At 42.1% G+C, this 13,721-nt stretch overlaps 2 protein-coding genes across 17 annotated transcripts in view; both read left to right on the forward strand.

Moving 5' to 3' along the window:
* Window positions 1-5,503, forward strand: part of PHKA1 (phosphorylase kinase regulatory subunit alpha 1) — a 114,285-nt gene extending 108,782 nt beyond the window's left edge. For all 12 annotated transcript variants that reach the window (XM_084788800.1, XM_084788804.1, XM_084788806.1 and 9 more), the window contains 2 exons: window positions 2,319-2,519; window positions 3,218-5,503. In XM_084788800.1, coding sequence (XP_084644926.1) covers window positions 2,319-2,519; window positions 3,218-3,391 — 375 coding nt within the window. In that variant the 3' untranslated portion in view covers window positions 3,392-5,503. The remainder of the gene's footprint in view (window positions 1-2,318; window positions 2,520-3,217) is intronic.
* A 6,185-nt stretch (window positions 5,504-11,688) lies between these two features.
* HDAC8 (histone deacetylase 8) overlaps window positions 11,689-13,721 on the forward strand; it is a 219,579-nt gene continuing 217,546 nt past the window's right edge. For 2 of the 5 annotated variants that reach the window (XR_014780570.1, XM_084788814.1), the window contains exons 1-2: window positions 11,689-12,144; window positions 12,646-12,698. Coding sequence is in view for 4 of the 5 variants with exons in the window: in XM_084788814.1 (XP_084644940.1) it covers window positions 11,920-12,144; window positions 12,646-12,698 (278 nt within the window). In the remaining variant the exon portion in view is untranslated. The remainder of the gene's footprint in view (window positions 12,145-12,645; window positions 12,699-13,721) is intronic. The other 3 variants (XM_084788813.1, XM_084788815.1, XM_084788812.1) reach the window with 3 other exon arrangements.

Genomic DNA, 13,721 nt, shown 5'->3' on the forward strand with positions numbered 1-13,721 from the left:
GGGCAGTGGTAGCACACACCCTTAATCCCAGTATTTGGGAGACAGAAGCAGGTAGAGTTCAAGGCCAGCCTGGTCTACAGAGCAAGTTTTAGGACAGACATGGATGTGCATCGAAACCCTGTCTCGAAAAACATCTCATATCAGCTTCTGGCTTCCACATGTGTCTACACAGTCAGGTGTACCAGCATACATGTATCTAACACATGCACACCATACACATGAATAATTACATTTTTTTAATACGAATAGTTTCTTGTAATGGTTAATTAAATTATTTCTATATAAGACTGAGAGTTGGAGAAAGCAACAGAGATACTAGTGTAATAATGAATGGCTTCGCGCAGTCTCCCATCTATTTCAACCCAACCTTTCTCTAATAGGATACTTTTAGACTTGTGCTGATCTTGCCTTGTAATTGTATTTTAAAGTAACATGGGCACTCTTGTCTAACATAGTGAATTAGAGTTTTCAGAGAGGAAACCTGAGCATTTGTAATTTTTAAATCTATAAATAACCATGGTTAGAAGACATTGCCACAAACAACAGACACTAATTAGCAGATGTTTTTTATTGGTTTTGTACTAACAAGCTAGGATTAGTAAGTTTAGAGAGTACAAAATTCTCAAAAACTGGACTTTTTGCAGTATCAGTTAGATGCACCAGTACTGAAAGCTAGTGACAGTAATGTCTTAGACCTTTACTGTCACTTATGCACCTTTTCTGTAATAAAAACACCACGCTATCTGTGTATTTAAACAGATGCATTCTCTTCATTTGAACAATGTTGGAATAATAATAGTAAAATGTAAACCTAATACTTCTAAAAATCTTCAAAGAACTTTTATGCTACTTAATTTGATTTTCAACCAAACTTTGTAAGATGCCTAGGAAGAGACTATCTTTTCCTTTCTATAGGTAAGGAGACAGACTTAGAGATAGATTATTTAATGTCCTTTTACTCCTGACACAAGTTTTGAATCCAAGTCTTTAGACTCCAAATATACTTTCTTCTGCAAAATCAATATAATTTTACCAAAAAGCACTTCTCAATCTACTTCACTCCAAAATAACTTGTACTTTTGTAAAAATAATTTTTTCTTACACCTTATCTAGCTCCCAAATAATGGCATGGAAACCTATTACATTTTTAATGTTTTAAGCACTATAGCTGGGCAAATAATCATCTATTCTCACCTGATTATGCTGGTCTGGACTATTTACCAGTCAACATGCCCCATTACCTGCCATCTAGTGTTACCCTTGCTTTTCTTGCGCCATCTGTGTCCTCTTGGTGATTCTCTGATGGTACCCTCCTCATGGCCACCTCCTCACTGCCTGGTGACCTCCTTTTTGATCCTTCTCTCTCTGGGACCCCATAACTAGGATTAGAAACTTTACCTCGCCTGTCCTCTCCTGCCCAACTATTGGCTGTTCAGCTCTTTATTTACCAATTAGATATAATGGAGAACAATTTTACACAACATTGAGACGGGAGATTCTTCAATAATAATGGCAATGTCCACATCTGGACTGCAACCAGATCTCTGGGCACAGAAATCCAGCATCTGAATATACAGTACACAAGACCATCCCCAACACACTTTAATTTTTTAAAAATGTGTATGGTATGTATGTGCAGGACATGCATGCCTGGTCCTGTGGTAGTCAGAAGAAGAGGTCAGATCTCCTGAAACAGGAGTTATAGATGGTTGTTAGCCACCATAGAGGTGCTGGGAATTGAACCTAGGTAGTACCTCTAGAATGGTAGTCAGTGCTCTTAACCACTGAGCCATCTCTCCAGCCCCATAGCTGCATTTCTTAAGATCCATTTTATTATAACAATATGTAGCTATTTCGCTAATTTTATTCATTACATCTATCATTTCAAGTTTGACTTCAATGTTTTCTCTATTCAGGGTCATAGAATTAGTCTCATAAATGGCTTCATAAAGCCTCATGAAGTTGCTATAGCATGTCATCATCTTTGCATTCATTGACATGTTTAGATTACTTTGAGTTTCATATGTGTGGCTGATACTACCATAAACATAAACTTGGAGCTTTTTTCCTCTGGATTATTTTCTTAGGACAGACTCCCAGAGATGAGATTTTGGGTAAGAAAACATTTATACTTTTATGACTTTTGCTATGCGTTACCAGATTGCCTCCAAAAATGATTAAACCAATTTACACCATTCCATTAAAGGGGCTGAAGGCCGACTTTCAGTTATAGCAGGTTTTGCTGCTTTTCAAAGGAAAGGATTGATGTTCTCAAGTTATGGCATCATAGAAAGTGATTTTCTCTTTCTCTGGCACAGATGACCCCAGGTGAGATTAAATTCTCTGTCCATGTGGAGTCTGTCCTGAATCGTGTGCCACAGCCAGAGTACCGCCAACTTCTGGTTGAAGCCATCCTTGTTCTCACCATGCTGGCAGATATTGAAATTCATAGCATTGGAAGCATCATTGCTGTGGAAAAAATAGTGCATATTGCCAATGAGTTGTTCCTTCAAGAACAGGTAGGTTGCCTAATGTGGTAGAACCACAGTCAAAGAATCTAGGAGTGTGGACACAGGAGGATTGAGAGTTCAAGGCCAGCCTCAACTATATAGTGAATTCAAGTCTAGTTCAAGCTACATGAGACCAAAAGCATAGAACAGATGTTTCCTTTTCTTGGCCACTGTGAGAGAAGACAGTGGTATCCAAGATTTTCTAAACAATCCTATTTTTAAATGTTCTGGAATGCTATCCGTCCACATATCAGAAAATATGGTCCATTTCAGGCATAGACTCTAGATTTGTAATTCCTGTGGTCTTTTTGAATTAAGGTGGTTTAGAAAGAAATAACAACCAAATAAAATATGAAGCCAAAGTCAGTACTACTAGATGGTGGAGGTTCCAATGTAATCCCACCAGAGTTATCTCCAAGTGTTAACATTCTCTGTTATTAATAAGTGTGAATCATTTAATCAATTATTAATTCATATTTTATTTTTAAAATTCTTTATACAATTTAAATAGTAATTAAAATAATTTAGGGAGTCTAGTGTAGAAGTTCATATCCGTCCTTCATAACCCTGTCAACCCCCTTCTGGTTAAACAGCCAAGGAATTGGTGATAGGGAGGCAGCTCTGAGGTACACTAATCAGAGTTTGACTTAGCAGGATTGGTAACTTTTCCTTTCCACTGTGTTTCCCCACCCTCTCAAACCAAATAGAAAACCCTCGGCGCGGATGATATCATGTTGGCAAAGGATCCCGCATCTGGCATCTGTACTCTACTGTATGACAGTGCACCCAGTGGCAGATTTGGCACCATGACCTACCTCTCCAAGGCAGCTGCCACCTACGTGCAGGAGTTTCTGCCACACAGCCTCTGTGCCATGCAGTGATGACTATGGGCTCTAGCTGCTGGAATCCTTTCAATATTTGGTCCGTCTCAGTTGATTGTGCATGGAACTGAGACGTTAACACCTGATCACTCCCCCATGTCCCCTTCCTGCCCCATCCCTCCCAAGAAGAGAGAACTTGGCTGATAATCTCACTACTTTTAAAGAACCCTTACCTGGAGACTAGCCTCCAGTGTGAAGGTTCAGCCGGGCCTACAATCCCTGTCTCTTCTTTTATGGTTCACAAAAGTCTGTGTGTGTTTTTACTCTGTAGAGCTGTTACCAGCTTAGTTTTCTACCTCCTGTTGGGGAGCAGGTATTAGTAACTTATTCCCGAAGCTTGGTTTTCTTATTTGTGGGGTGTTGTGTGTATAGGAGTGGTGGGTATTGATTGGGCCATTATTTCAAGAGAGTACATGCTACATTGGATTTTATGCTACTGTAAATTGGAAGTGTCTGTTCTTCAAGTGCCTTCACCTAGCAAAAGCCAGTACCGGATTATGGCTTCCATCCTCTCTCAAAGGTTGCTTCACTCTGAGTGGTAAAAGAGTTTCTTTGTAGTAGTATTGCCTTTCACTGCTGTCCTTTCCCTATCTGCCCACAATGCCTCCTACCCTCTCTGTGGTGAACTATTAAAAAAATGTCAGCTCACATGTAACTTTAAGGATTCCTGTGTTAACACTTGAAGTCAAAATTTATGAAGAAACATATTTGAAAACACGTGGAATAACCCAGAGAAGTGGAGCTAGGAGGGGAAAGGAGGGGGCCAGGAGACCACCAGAGGTAGGTAGGGTCCTTGTGAGCGGCCTCGGACACCAAGGCCTTGCCTCTGGAGCATACTCATGTACACCACACAGTAGCCAGCGCCTATCTTGAGCAAAGAGAAATCCTGTAGTCCAGTCTGTGGCTGCCTCACTGAACACCCCTTTCCTGGACTCTTGTTCTCCATTTCACCTAGTCACTCCCCACCACATCTAATCACCCCTTCCTAACTTCCCCCCGCCACATTTATTCTTCAATTCTTTACTTACATTTGTTTTCACTGTTTGATTCTAGTTCTTAAATCCTTTAGTCGTGGTATCTGTGGCCAAGTATTTTATTGTTACACAATATCTGTGTGTGTAAGTGGTTAAATACTATGTAAGTATTTCTGATATGTCTGTTTGTCTGTCTTGACATTTGATTGACTGAATAAGCATGTAAATAATAATGCAAGCCAAGCCTGGTCATACTCAACTGCTAATCCAAGGACTTGAGAGGCTGAGGCAGGAGGATCATGAATTCAAGGCCACCCTGGGCTACATAGCAAGTTCCAGGATAGCCCGAGTATGAAACCCTGTCTCAAAAACATTTTAAAGCATGTTGTGTGTCTGAGAGAGCAGGGTGGCTGGCCGCAGGCTGACACACAAAGGGTAGTAGAAATATACCTTCTGTCCTGGTCTCTGCTTCTATGGATAGGTAGCCTGGCTTAGCAGAGGCTTCTCCTAATTTTCTTTGTTTCTACCCAGATAATTCCCTACTTGACTCCCTTTTCCCTCAGAATTTTAAAGATTGCCTCCCAGAATAGTACGGGTATGATAGAGCTAGTGAGCTCAGAACAGTCACAGACTCAGGAGCAGTCTTCTGAGCACATTTGGTAAGCGCAGTATGCTAGCAGACAGGTAGTGGAAGCAATAGACAGATGGCCCACCTGTCCCCTCCCACAAAGCATGGGAACACACAGTGAGTAGCTTTCTGGTCACTTTTGAGGTGAACATGCAACCTGTTCTGCGCCAGTTATCTTTTCACAGCCTGTAGGTGTACTCCAGTCATAAGAAGCATGCCAAGCACTGTGGGAGCGGGGCGGGGGGCGGGGGGTGTGCCACTCCTTCCTGGACCTCTTTTCTTGAAATGACACTGATACCTGCATTTCTCTGGGGTTACTGATTTGTCTGTGGATGGAATGCCCAGGTGCTGGTATTTAATTTTTAAAGTAACTTTTCAGAAAACATTACTGATATTTTGTCATTTAAGAGTGTTAATATGAAGAAAAACACATGCTGTAACTTTTTTAAAACACAGAATACTTTGAAGTTAGAATAAAGAATTTACTATGTCTGATGTTACTGCACAAAACCTTATATATGTTTTTATGATTGAACCTAATTCACGATTATTTCACATAATATGTTTCATTATACAGTATACCCAAAGCTCATTAACTGGATCAAATAGAGTAACATTTGTATACTTTGTATTATAATATGCCACATACCATATGTAAAAAAACAGGTTTAGTGTTATCTTTAGACAGACTGCTAAAAGTATAAGATGGAGTTTTACTGTATTTCAATTCTTTATAAGTGGTATTTCTAAACTAATGGAGAAGAACTTAAATAGTTTATTCTAAGTATTATCAATATTTCACATATTGTTTAAAATACTCACTGACTTGAGCTGGGGGTGCTGGCCCATGCCTTTAATTCCAGCACTTGCGAGGTACAGGCAGGTGGATCTCTGTGAGTTCAAGGCCAGCCTGGTCTAGAGAGTGAGTTCCAGAACTACATAGAGAAACCCTGTCTCAGAAAACTAAAAAAGAAATACTCACTGGCGATTTCTATAACTGGCGAGTACTTCTACAGCAAAGAAGAGCAGTGTCTCCACACTCCCTGTCTAGATAATTTAGTTTGACTGCATTGCGGGAATTTGACACAACTGGTATGGCAAAAGTTGTCACCATTAGCCATAGTTTACAGAATCGTGTGTGTGTGTTCATGTATGTCAAGTACTTTTGTGCACCTGCATGTGAGGGCCAAAGGACAACCTGGGGTGTCACTCCTCAGAAGCTCCCCCTCTACTTTTCTTTTTTGTAGTAGAGTCTTTCACTAGCCTGGGCTGACTAGTCAGTAAGCCTCAAGGATCCTGTCTGGGTCTCAAGCACCATGCCCAGATTTTTCTATGGGTCCTGGGCATCAAACGCTTACATGGCAGGCACTTTACTCACCAAGCCACCCCCCCTCAGCCCCTTAGTCTTTACTTTTTCTCCAATTGGAGTAACTTCAGGTCTTAGTTTGCTCAGTGGAGCCCTTACTTACACTTCTCTTCCTGGAATAATTTTTAATATCACATTCTGTCACCCTTAAGTGTTGTAGGGTTGATGATATCATCATCTTGTATCTAGTAGAATTCTGACTTCTTTTAAGGCAGTGCCTCGAAGCCAAGAGCCTAGCCTCAAAGCACAAGAAGTACTTAACATCAGTGAATGTGATCTAGATAAATGTAAAACATACTAAAGATGCTTGACATAACAATCCTTACAGCAAATAATATGTGAGTGCTCACCAAATGCATAGGCAATCTTACCTTTACAGCCAACATGTGGAGTAGGTGATGTTGACACCTTACTATAGGTGAGGGAGCCAAGGCATTGATAGCTGAAGTAAATTGCCCAAGGTAAATTAGCTAATAAATCACTATTCTGGGATTTGAACTCCTGTACTGATTTTAGAGTTTAGAGTTCCCATTCATAACAATTGTATTCTTCAAGGAAGATACGTTAGGAGATGATGGAAAGACAAGGGTCGGTGTGTTGAAGCATCAGTGGAAAGGTTGTGAGCCAAGAATAGGCAGCCAATGCGAAAGTGCTATTTCAATTTATTCATTTTTCTTCTTCCTGCCTCTGCCAGCAAAGGAAGGTGAGGGAGGGCTACAAAGGAAACTGTCCCACCCATTCTGACCATGCAGGTTCAAACGTTACCTTTGGCAATAGTAGGAAAAAGCAAGTTAAGTCATTGGTTAGGGTCATAACCTCTCCTATTGCCTGTTTGACCAAGCATAGGGCTAAAGTTTCTGAGTGGGAAAGGATCTTTGACTATTTTTGCAGTGTATATAATGGGTATAGTAATCCTTCTTGAAACTCTGCTCCTCAGATTTTTGTTCTAACTTGTGGTCTCTCTTTTGTCTCCTTTCTGGAATTATCCTCTCCTCCTAATATCCACACCTAGGAATCTCAAATTATTTTCTTCCAACTCAAAGATCCTCACCATGGTAGGGGACAGGTCTTAATGACATCCAGGTTGTGCGAACAATCTCTCCTTACCCCTCACTGGAGTGTGGGTGTTTGCACACACATGTGCATGTGTGCAAGCCAGAGGTCAACATCAGGTGTCTGCTTCAATCACTCTCCACCTATTTTTAGAGACAAGTTCAATCACCGAACCTGCACTCAAAGAGATCTGCCTACTTCTGCCTCCCTAGCACCGAGGTGACAGACAGCTGGCCTGTATGTAGGTGCTGGGGATCTGAACTCAGGTCAACATGATTGTACAGCACACACTTCACTGAGCTATCTGCCCAGCCCCAGTTTCCTATTCAGTTTTTTAAAAATGTAATTCACGCTGGTGCTACAAAGAGAATGGTGGCCGGGTAGTAAGAACAGGAGAGGTGTGCAAGATAGCTCAGTTAGTGAAGGCCTTGGTGTACCCCAATTCAACCCTCAGAACCCGTATTTTAAAAGCTGGGCCTGGTGACGCACACTTCTAGTTCCAGTGCTGGGGAGATGGGTGTGGCTCCTTGGGACTTGCCAGCCAACCAGTGTAACCTACTCAGCAAGTTCCAGGCCAGTGAGGGGCCATGTCTCAAACAGCAAGGGGAATGGCACCTGAGAAGTTATACTTTAAGAAATACACGTGCACCCATGGTGTGTGACAGACTTTTCCTGGAACGACACAGCACACAGATAGGGAGCCCACAATAGACCAAAGTACAGATACCACTCAAGTCCAACTTTTCGAGCCATTGACTTTTATTGAGGTTACTAACAGGAATATAGATAAGAGATTACTCACAGGAGCAGAAATGACTCAAAGAAAGCTGCATCACCAAAGCCTACTCCAGCAGTGGTGACAGCTCACAAAACCTGAAAATCTGGAGCACACTACACACCTCAACAATTTGCAGAGTGTCCTCTTCAGATAGCCCAGCTGGAGGAGCTTAGTTTCAGTCTTGGAGGAAACTGCTATATAACAACCCTGCACACACATATATACCCCCCCCCCACACACACACATACGTGTAGAAGGAAAGACCAAATAGATATTTACCAAGGATATGGTGGCCAGTCTGGGGTAGCAGGTGTGTAGAGGGAAGAAGCAGGTGTGTTTCAGGCTTGTCTTAGAGATGGAAGTGATAGAAATTGCTGATGGATTGGATCTGTAAGTGAAGAAACAGAAATGGGCACAGAGCTCTTAGGTGTCCGGCTTGTGCAACAGGGACAGGTGTGAATATGAGGAAAGACTAGAAAGGACTTGGGCGGGGAAATCAGAAGTTCAGTTTGGGAAACAATGAAGTTATATTCAGAATTATAAGCTATGTCCAACTATTTCACTCATATTATTCTGGCTAGATTGGCCACTCATAACTTAATCATTTTTAAAATATGGAAGTGTGTGTGTGCATGCGCGCATGCATGTGCACATGCATCAGTTGTTTGAGACACTACTTTTGGGTTTTTTTGTTTTATTTCATTTTTTGAGACAGGGCCTTACTTCATAAAACAGTAGACGAAGCCAGCCTTGAATTTACAAAGATCTGCCTGCCTCTGCCTTCTTGGTGCTGGGATTAAAATTGTGTGCCACCACACCCAGCTGACCTATTGTTTTATGAGACTTAACCCTTTTTAAATCACATTTTTTCCATCCTACTTCAAAGTCCATCCTGCCCTACTCTTTTTTTTGGGGGGGGGGTGGATTCAAGACAGGATTTTTTTTGTGTAGCCTTGGCTGTCTAGGCTGGCCTTGAACTCTCAGTGATCAGCCTGTCCATGCCTCTCGAGTGCTGGGATTAAAGACGTGCACCACCATGCTCAGTTCCTGCCTTACTCTTAGCATTCTTCCTCCCTGTTGGCTTTTTTTTCTTTTTGGTGCCTCACATTTTAAGCATACACTCTCATCACTGAACTAAGACTCTACTTTCTCATACAGGACCTGGCAGTGTTCTCTTCATACATTTTTTTATTTTTCAAAGTTTTCAGCAGCTCGCTTTCATCCCTTCCACTCTCCCCACTACCCAGGTGGCAAGGAGGCCAGCCCTATTGAGCTTCCCCAGGCTCTACTGCTTCCTTTCTTTCCCCACTGCTGCCAGCCTAGTTTAAGTCAGTGAGCATTCCTTCCTTGTATGGACTTTTGCAGCATGCACAGCTCCAGTATCTCAAGTAACTAATTTTCATACACAACTGCTGCTCTAGAATACTTTTCTGAAGATTCTAAGGGGTTGCGGTCTACCTCGCTTGCCTGGCTGACACAGAGACCAGGGTTTCATCTCCAACACTACAAAAATTCTCCATATTGAAGAGAGTAAAGTATGTTTTTGTTAGCTCAGTATTGAAGTCTTTCATGATCTGGCCTGTTCCACTAAAATCAAGTAGAATTTTTAAAATTATTATTATTTACAGATTTTTTTAAAATTTTGATGTGGGGGACAGGGTTTTTACTGGTAGCCCCTAGCTGGCCTAGGCTGGTCTCAAATTTGTGATTCTTCTGCCTCTGCCTCTTGAATGCTTGGATTGCTGGCATGTGCCACCAAGCCCAGCTTTCTTCTTTGTATTGAAATTGTTTTATGTTTATTATTCTGTGTGTGTTTGTATGTGGGTGGGTATTCCTGCACAGTGGCACATGGATGTAGAGGTCAGAGGACAGCTTGTAGGAGCTGTTTTTCACCTTCCACTGTGTGGTACCCAGAGACTGAACTTGGATCATCAAGCTTAGCAGAAAGTACCTTTACCCACTGAGCTATCTTGCCTGTAACCATTCTTTGTATTTTTATATAAGCTGCTGCTTCCAGTCAGCATGCCCTCCCATCCTCACCAAGCACACAATACTATACATCCTCTAAGATATTCTCAAATGCTACTAAGAGTCCTACTTACCCATTTATTGACTGTTCCGTATTAACTGCTTAATGCTTATTTTATTAACTAAGCTCAGCACCCTGCATTCATTATCTGGCTCTGTATGGATATTGTTTCTAATGCAGTTGCCTTATTTTCTCTATAATAATGCAGATTCCTTAAGAGCACAGTGTATCTTTGAATCCATAGCTAAAGTGTACACTTAGTTGGTAGAAATGCTTGGCTAGCTGAATGATTGTCATGCTTTGAACTAGTTCCTATGGAAGAATACTAATGCAGAATAACGGATTCCATCTAATTGGAGACCAAATGCATTGCACACATGCATGCATGCACACAAGCACATGCCAAGATTGCAAGCATATTAAATATTGAGGAGATACTAAATGGAATACTGACCACAGATGTAGCACAAAGTCAACCTGGAAGAATGAAATTCATGTAGAAAAAGGAGTATTTGGATTTGGGGTGTTAGGTAGGCCTACTTGTGGATTGTTTTTCTACTTCACTGTATGACTGAGAATGGTTTTTGTTCTTCAAAGTACATCTGCAAGGTGGACACATTACAGCTTCCTTCACGGAACTGTTGAAAAGTTTCAATAAGATAATAACCAAAGTTTCAAGGAAGTTACAAATGCGGGGCTTGTCTCAGAAGTTTCAGTAGGTCAGTTCAGTATGATGTGAGTGTTGGGATCCTGGGAACTGACCAGCTAGGCTCGGATCACGAGGCATCCAGAAACCCAGAACTTCTGATGGAAATAATAACATTGCCCGAGGACACGCAAACACCCTGAACACCAAACCTAAAACATTTGCCCTAACTATTGTTTAGCTGCACAGGCAAATGAAAGGAAGTGTGGGTTCCAGGGATGTTGGGGGAGGGGAGAGGGGGGAGCTGCGCTTTCCAACTGCTTGGGAGACTTCATGTGCTTTTCAACACGTGAAAGCTACAAGAGGATGCTGGCATCTCTTTGTTGAGATTCTACCCTGCTATTTCCACAACCTCAGCCAGTTTCAGGAAGGTGATATTAGAGTTGTCAGAATGGATTATTGGTGAGATTATTATATCTCTCACGGACAGTGATGAAAAGCGGTGAACTAAAGTTGCAGCACGAAATTTACTGTGTAAAAAGTTCAAACTATTTGGTCCATTAATTCCATAGCTCCTCAAAGCCTTAAGTATATATAGTCCTGGAATGCAGTTTGGTGGTGGTGAGTCCGACGTGGCTATTGAATCAGTATTGTGCCTACATTTAACATTTAAATGGTGATATTTACAGTTTGAAACTTAAAAGAGTTGAGATTCCTTTTAGCGCTAAAACTTGAAATTGCAGCTTTTAGTGTTTAGATGTGACTCTTCCGCTACCGTGCTCCCTTAAAACTACATTTCCCAGAATGCTCTGAAGCTCGACTGACCTCATTTCAAATGGCCCCGTAGGGCAACAAGGCTGCCTAGTCTTGACCGTGCTACCTGTGCCATGAAAAAATCGATCTCAATTGGCAGCTATTTGGGCTTTTATATCTGTCAGGCCCCCTTTTGAACTGTGGTCATTCAAAGAAGGGATCTTGTCTGGGAGGGCCCATCCATCCTTGCAGTTGGACGAGGGATCAGGGAAACTGTCTCCGGCGAACTAAATAAGAGGGAATGTTGACCAGGGAGCACCGCTGGGGCCGAACAGAGGCGCAGGAACCGGAGCTCAGGCTGAGTCCGAAAACTGTTGGCTCCAGACTTTGGCTTGGGGACATTTGGAAGTGGGAGATGGAGATGCCAGAGGAACCCGCCAATAGTGGGCATTCGCTACCTCCGGTTTATATTTACAGTCCCGAGTATGTCAGCGTATGCGACTCCCTCGCTAAGGTTCCCAAGCGGGTAAGAGAAATCTGCCTGAAAGACCATGGTTTTGGCGGATGGGGGTGGGAGACTGTGAAAGGGAGTACATTAGGAAGCAGAGGAAACTGCAGTGAAGGATACCGTCAGCAAAATTTAACTAGCAGTGTCAGGCTAGCCGAGCTGAAGCAGAAGGAAGTGGTTCTTTACCTTTGGGGAGCGAAGCGGGCATCCAAAGCTTGGGTGGGGGCGGGGAAGGACTGGTGCAGAGAGGTGAGTGGAGTTTCTAATAGGAGGGGATCATTGAAGTCCTGGACCACAAACTCTTAGAGAGTATTCCGTCGCTTGTGTTAAATAAGGCTGGATAGCTACAAATCCTGGCGATTTTGAGACTTTGTATTGTCTTAAGTGTGTGCTAATTGTTAAAGTAACAAAAGGAAGAGACAAAATAGTTAGTTCTTCCCGCAGGATGTTGTTAATGGGATTTCAGTATGTTGAATCTTGAGGAGACTGTTCTGCCTTTCTTTTATGCTGACATTTCAGGCCAGTATGGTCCACTCTTTGATCGAAGCCTATGCCCTGCATAAACAAATGAGGTACGTATGTTGACCTTGCTGAACATGATCGTCCCTGAAGCCAGGTGTGTTCATAGCCTTGCCTCCTAATGGGACTAACCAGGGAGAAATGGTGCTTTAATAAAAAGCTTTTGTGGGAGTGTTCATAGTATTTTATATGCATCTGTAACTAAGGAAGTAACTTTGAAAGGATTGAGAACACCCGGGAAAGGCACACAGTTAAGCAGTTAAAATCCATTAGAAATGAAACTTTGAGCAGGGCTAATGGGGCACACCTTTAATCCCAGCACTGGGGAGGCAGAGGTAGGTGGATCCTTGCGAGTTCGAGGCCAACCTGTTCTACAAAACTAGTCCAGGACAGCCAAGACTACACAGAGAAACCCTGTCTCAAAAAAAAAAAAAAAAAAAAAAGAAAAGAAAAGAAAAGAAAAAAAGAAAGAAAAAAGAAAAGAAAAGAAACGTTGATGCTAGATGCGTGGGGAGCTGTTAAGCAGGGAAGTGTTCCGTTTTTTATTTTATATTTGGTTTGGGTTTGTTTTGTTTCCTAAAGCTAAGTTTGAGGATGTGGGTTCAATTTGAGACTTTCAGATGTGCCACCCCACCCCCATCACCACCAAACTTTAACCAGGTCTTTGTTGAGATCAGGCTACAACTACATGCTTCTCAAAAAACAAGCCAAAACCAAGCTTCCTGTTGATCACCAACTCTATATTTAATGTCATAAATGTAAGTATTATGGGCCTGGCACATGTCAAATCAGATTTTCTCATGCCTAACCAACTGGGTGACTGGCTACATTGCCTAAGGTTTCATTTTCCTCACAGAAAGTAATGTAATAGGTTTCCAGGTTTTCTCCTTACTAGTAAGTCATTTTTGTTGTGTACACTTCTAGGAATGTTGTGTTGTTGTTTTGAGACAGGGTCTCACGGTGTAGGTCCGGCTAGCCAGGAACTCTTTATGTTGACCAGGCCAACTTTGAACTTACTAAGTATCCACCTGTCTCTGCCTCCCAGGTGCTGAGATCAAAAGGTGTGCGTCACCACA

The sequence above is a fragment of the Acomys minous genome (genome assembly GCF_964271855.1).
Source record: "Acomys minous genome assembly, chromosome: 7".
Taxonomy (NCBI): domain Eukaryota; kingdom Metazoa; phylum Chordata; class Mammalia; order Rodentia; family Muridae; genus Acomys; species Acomys minous.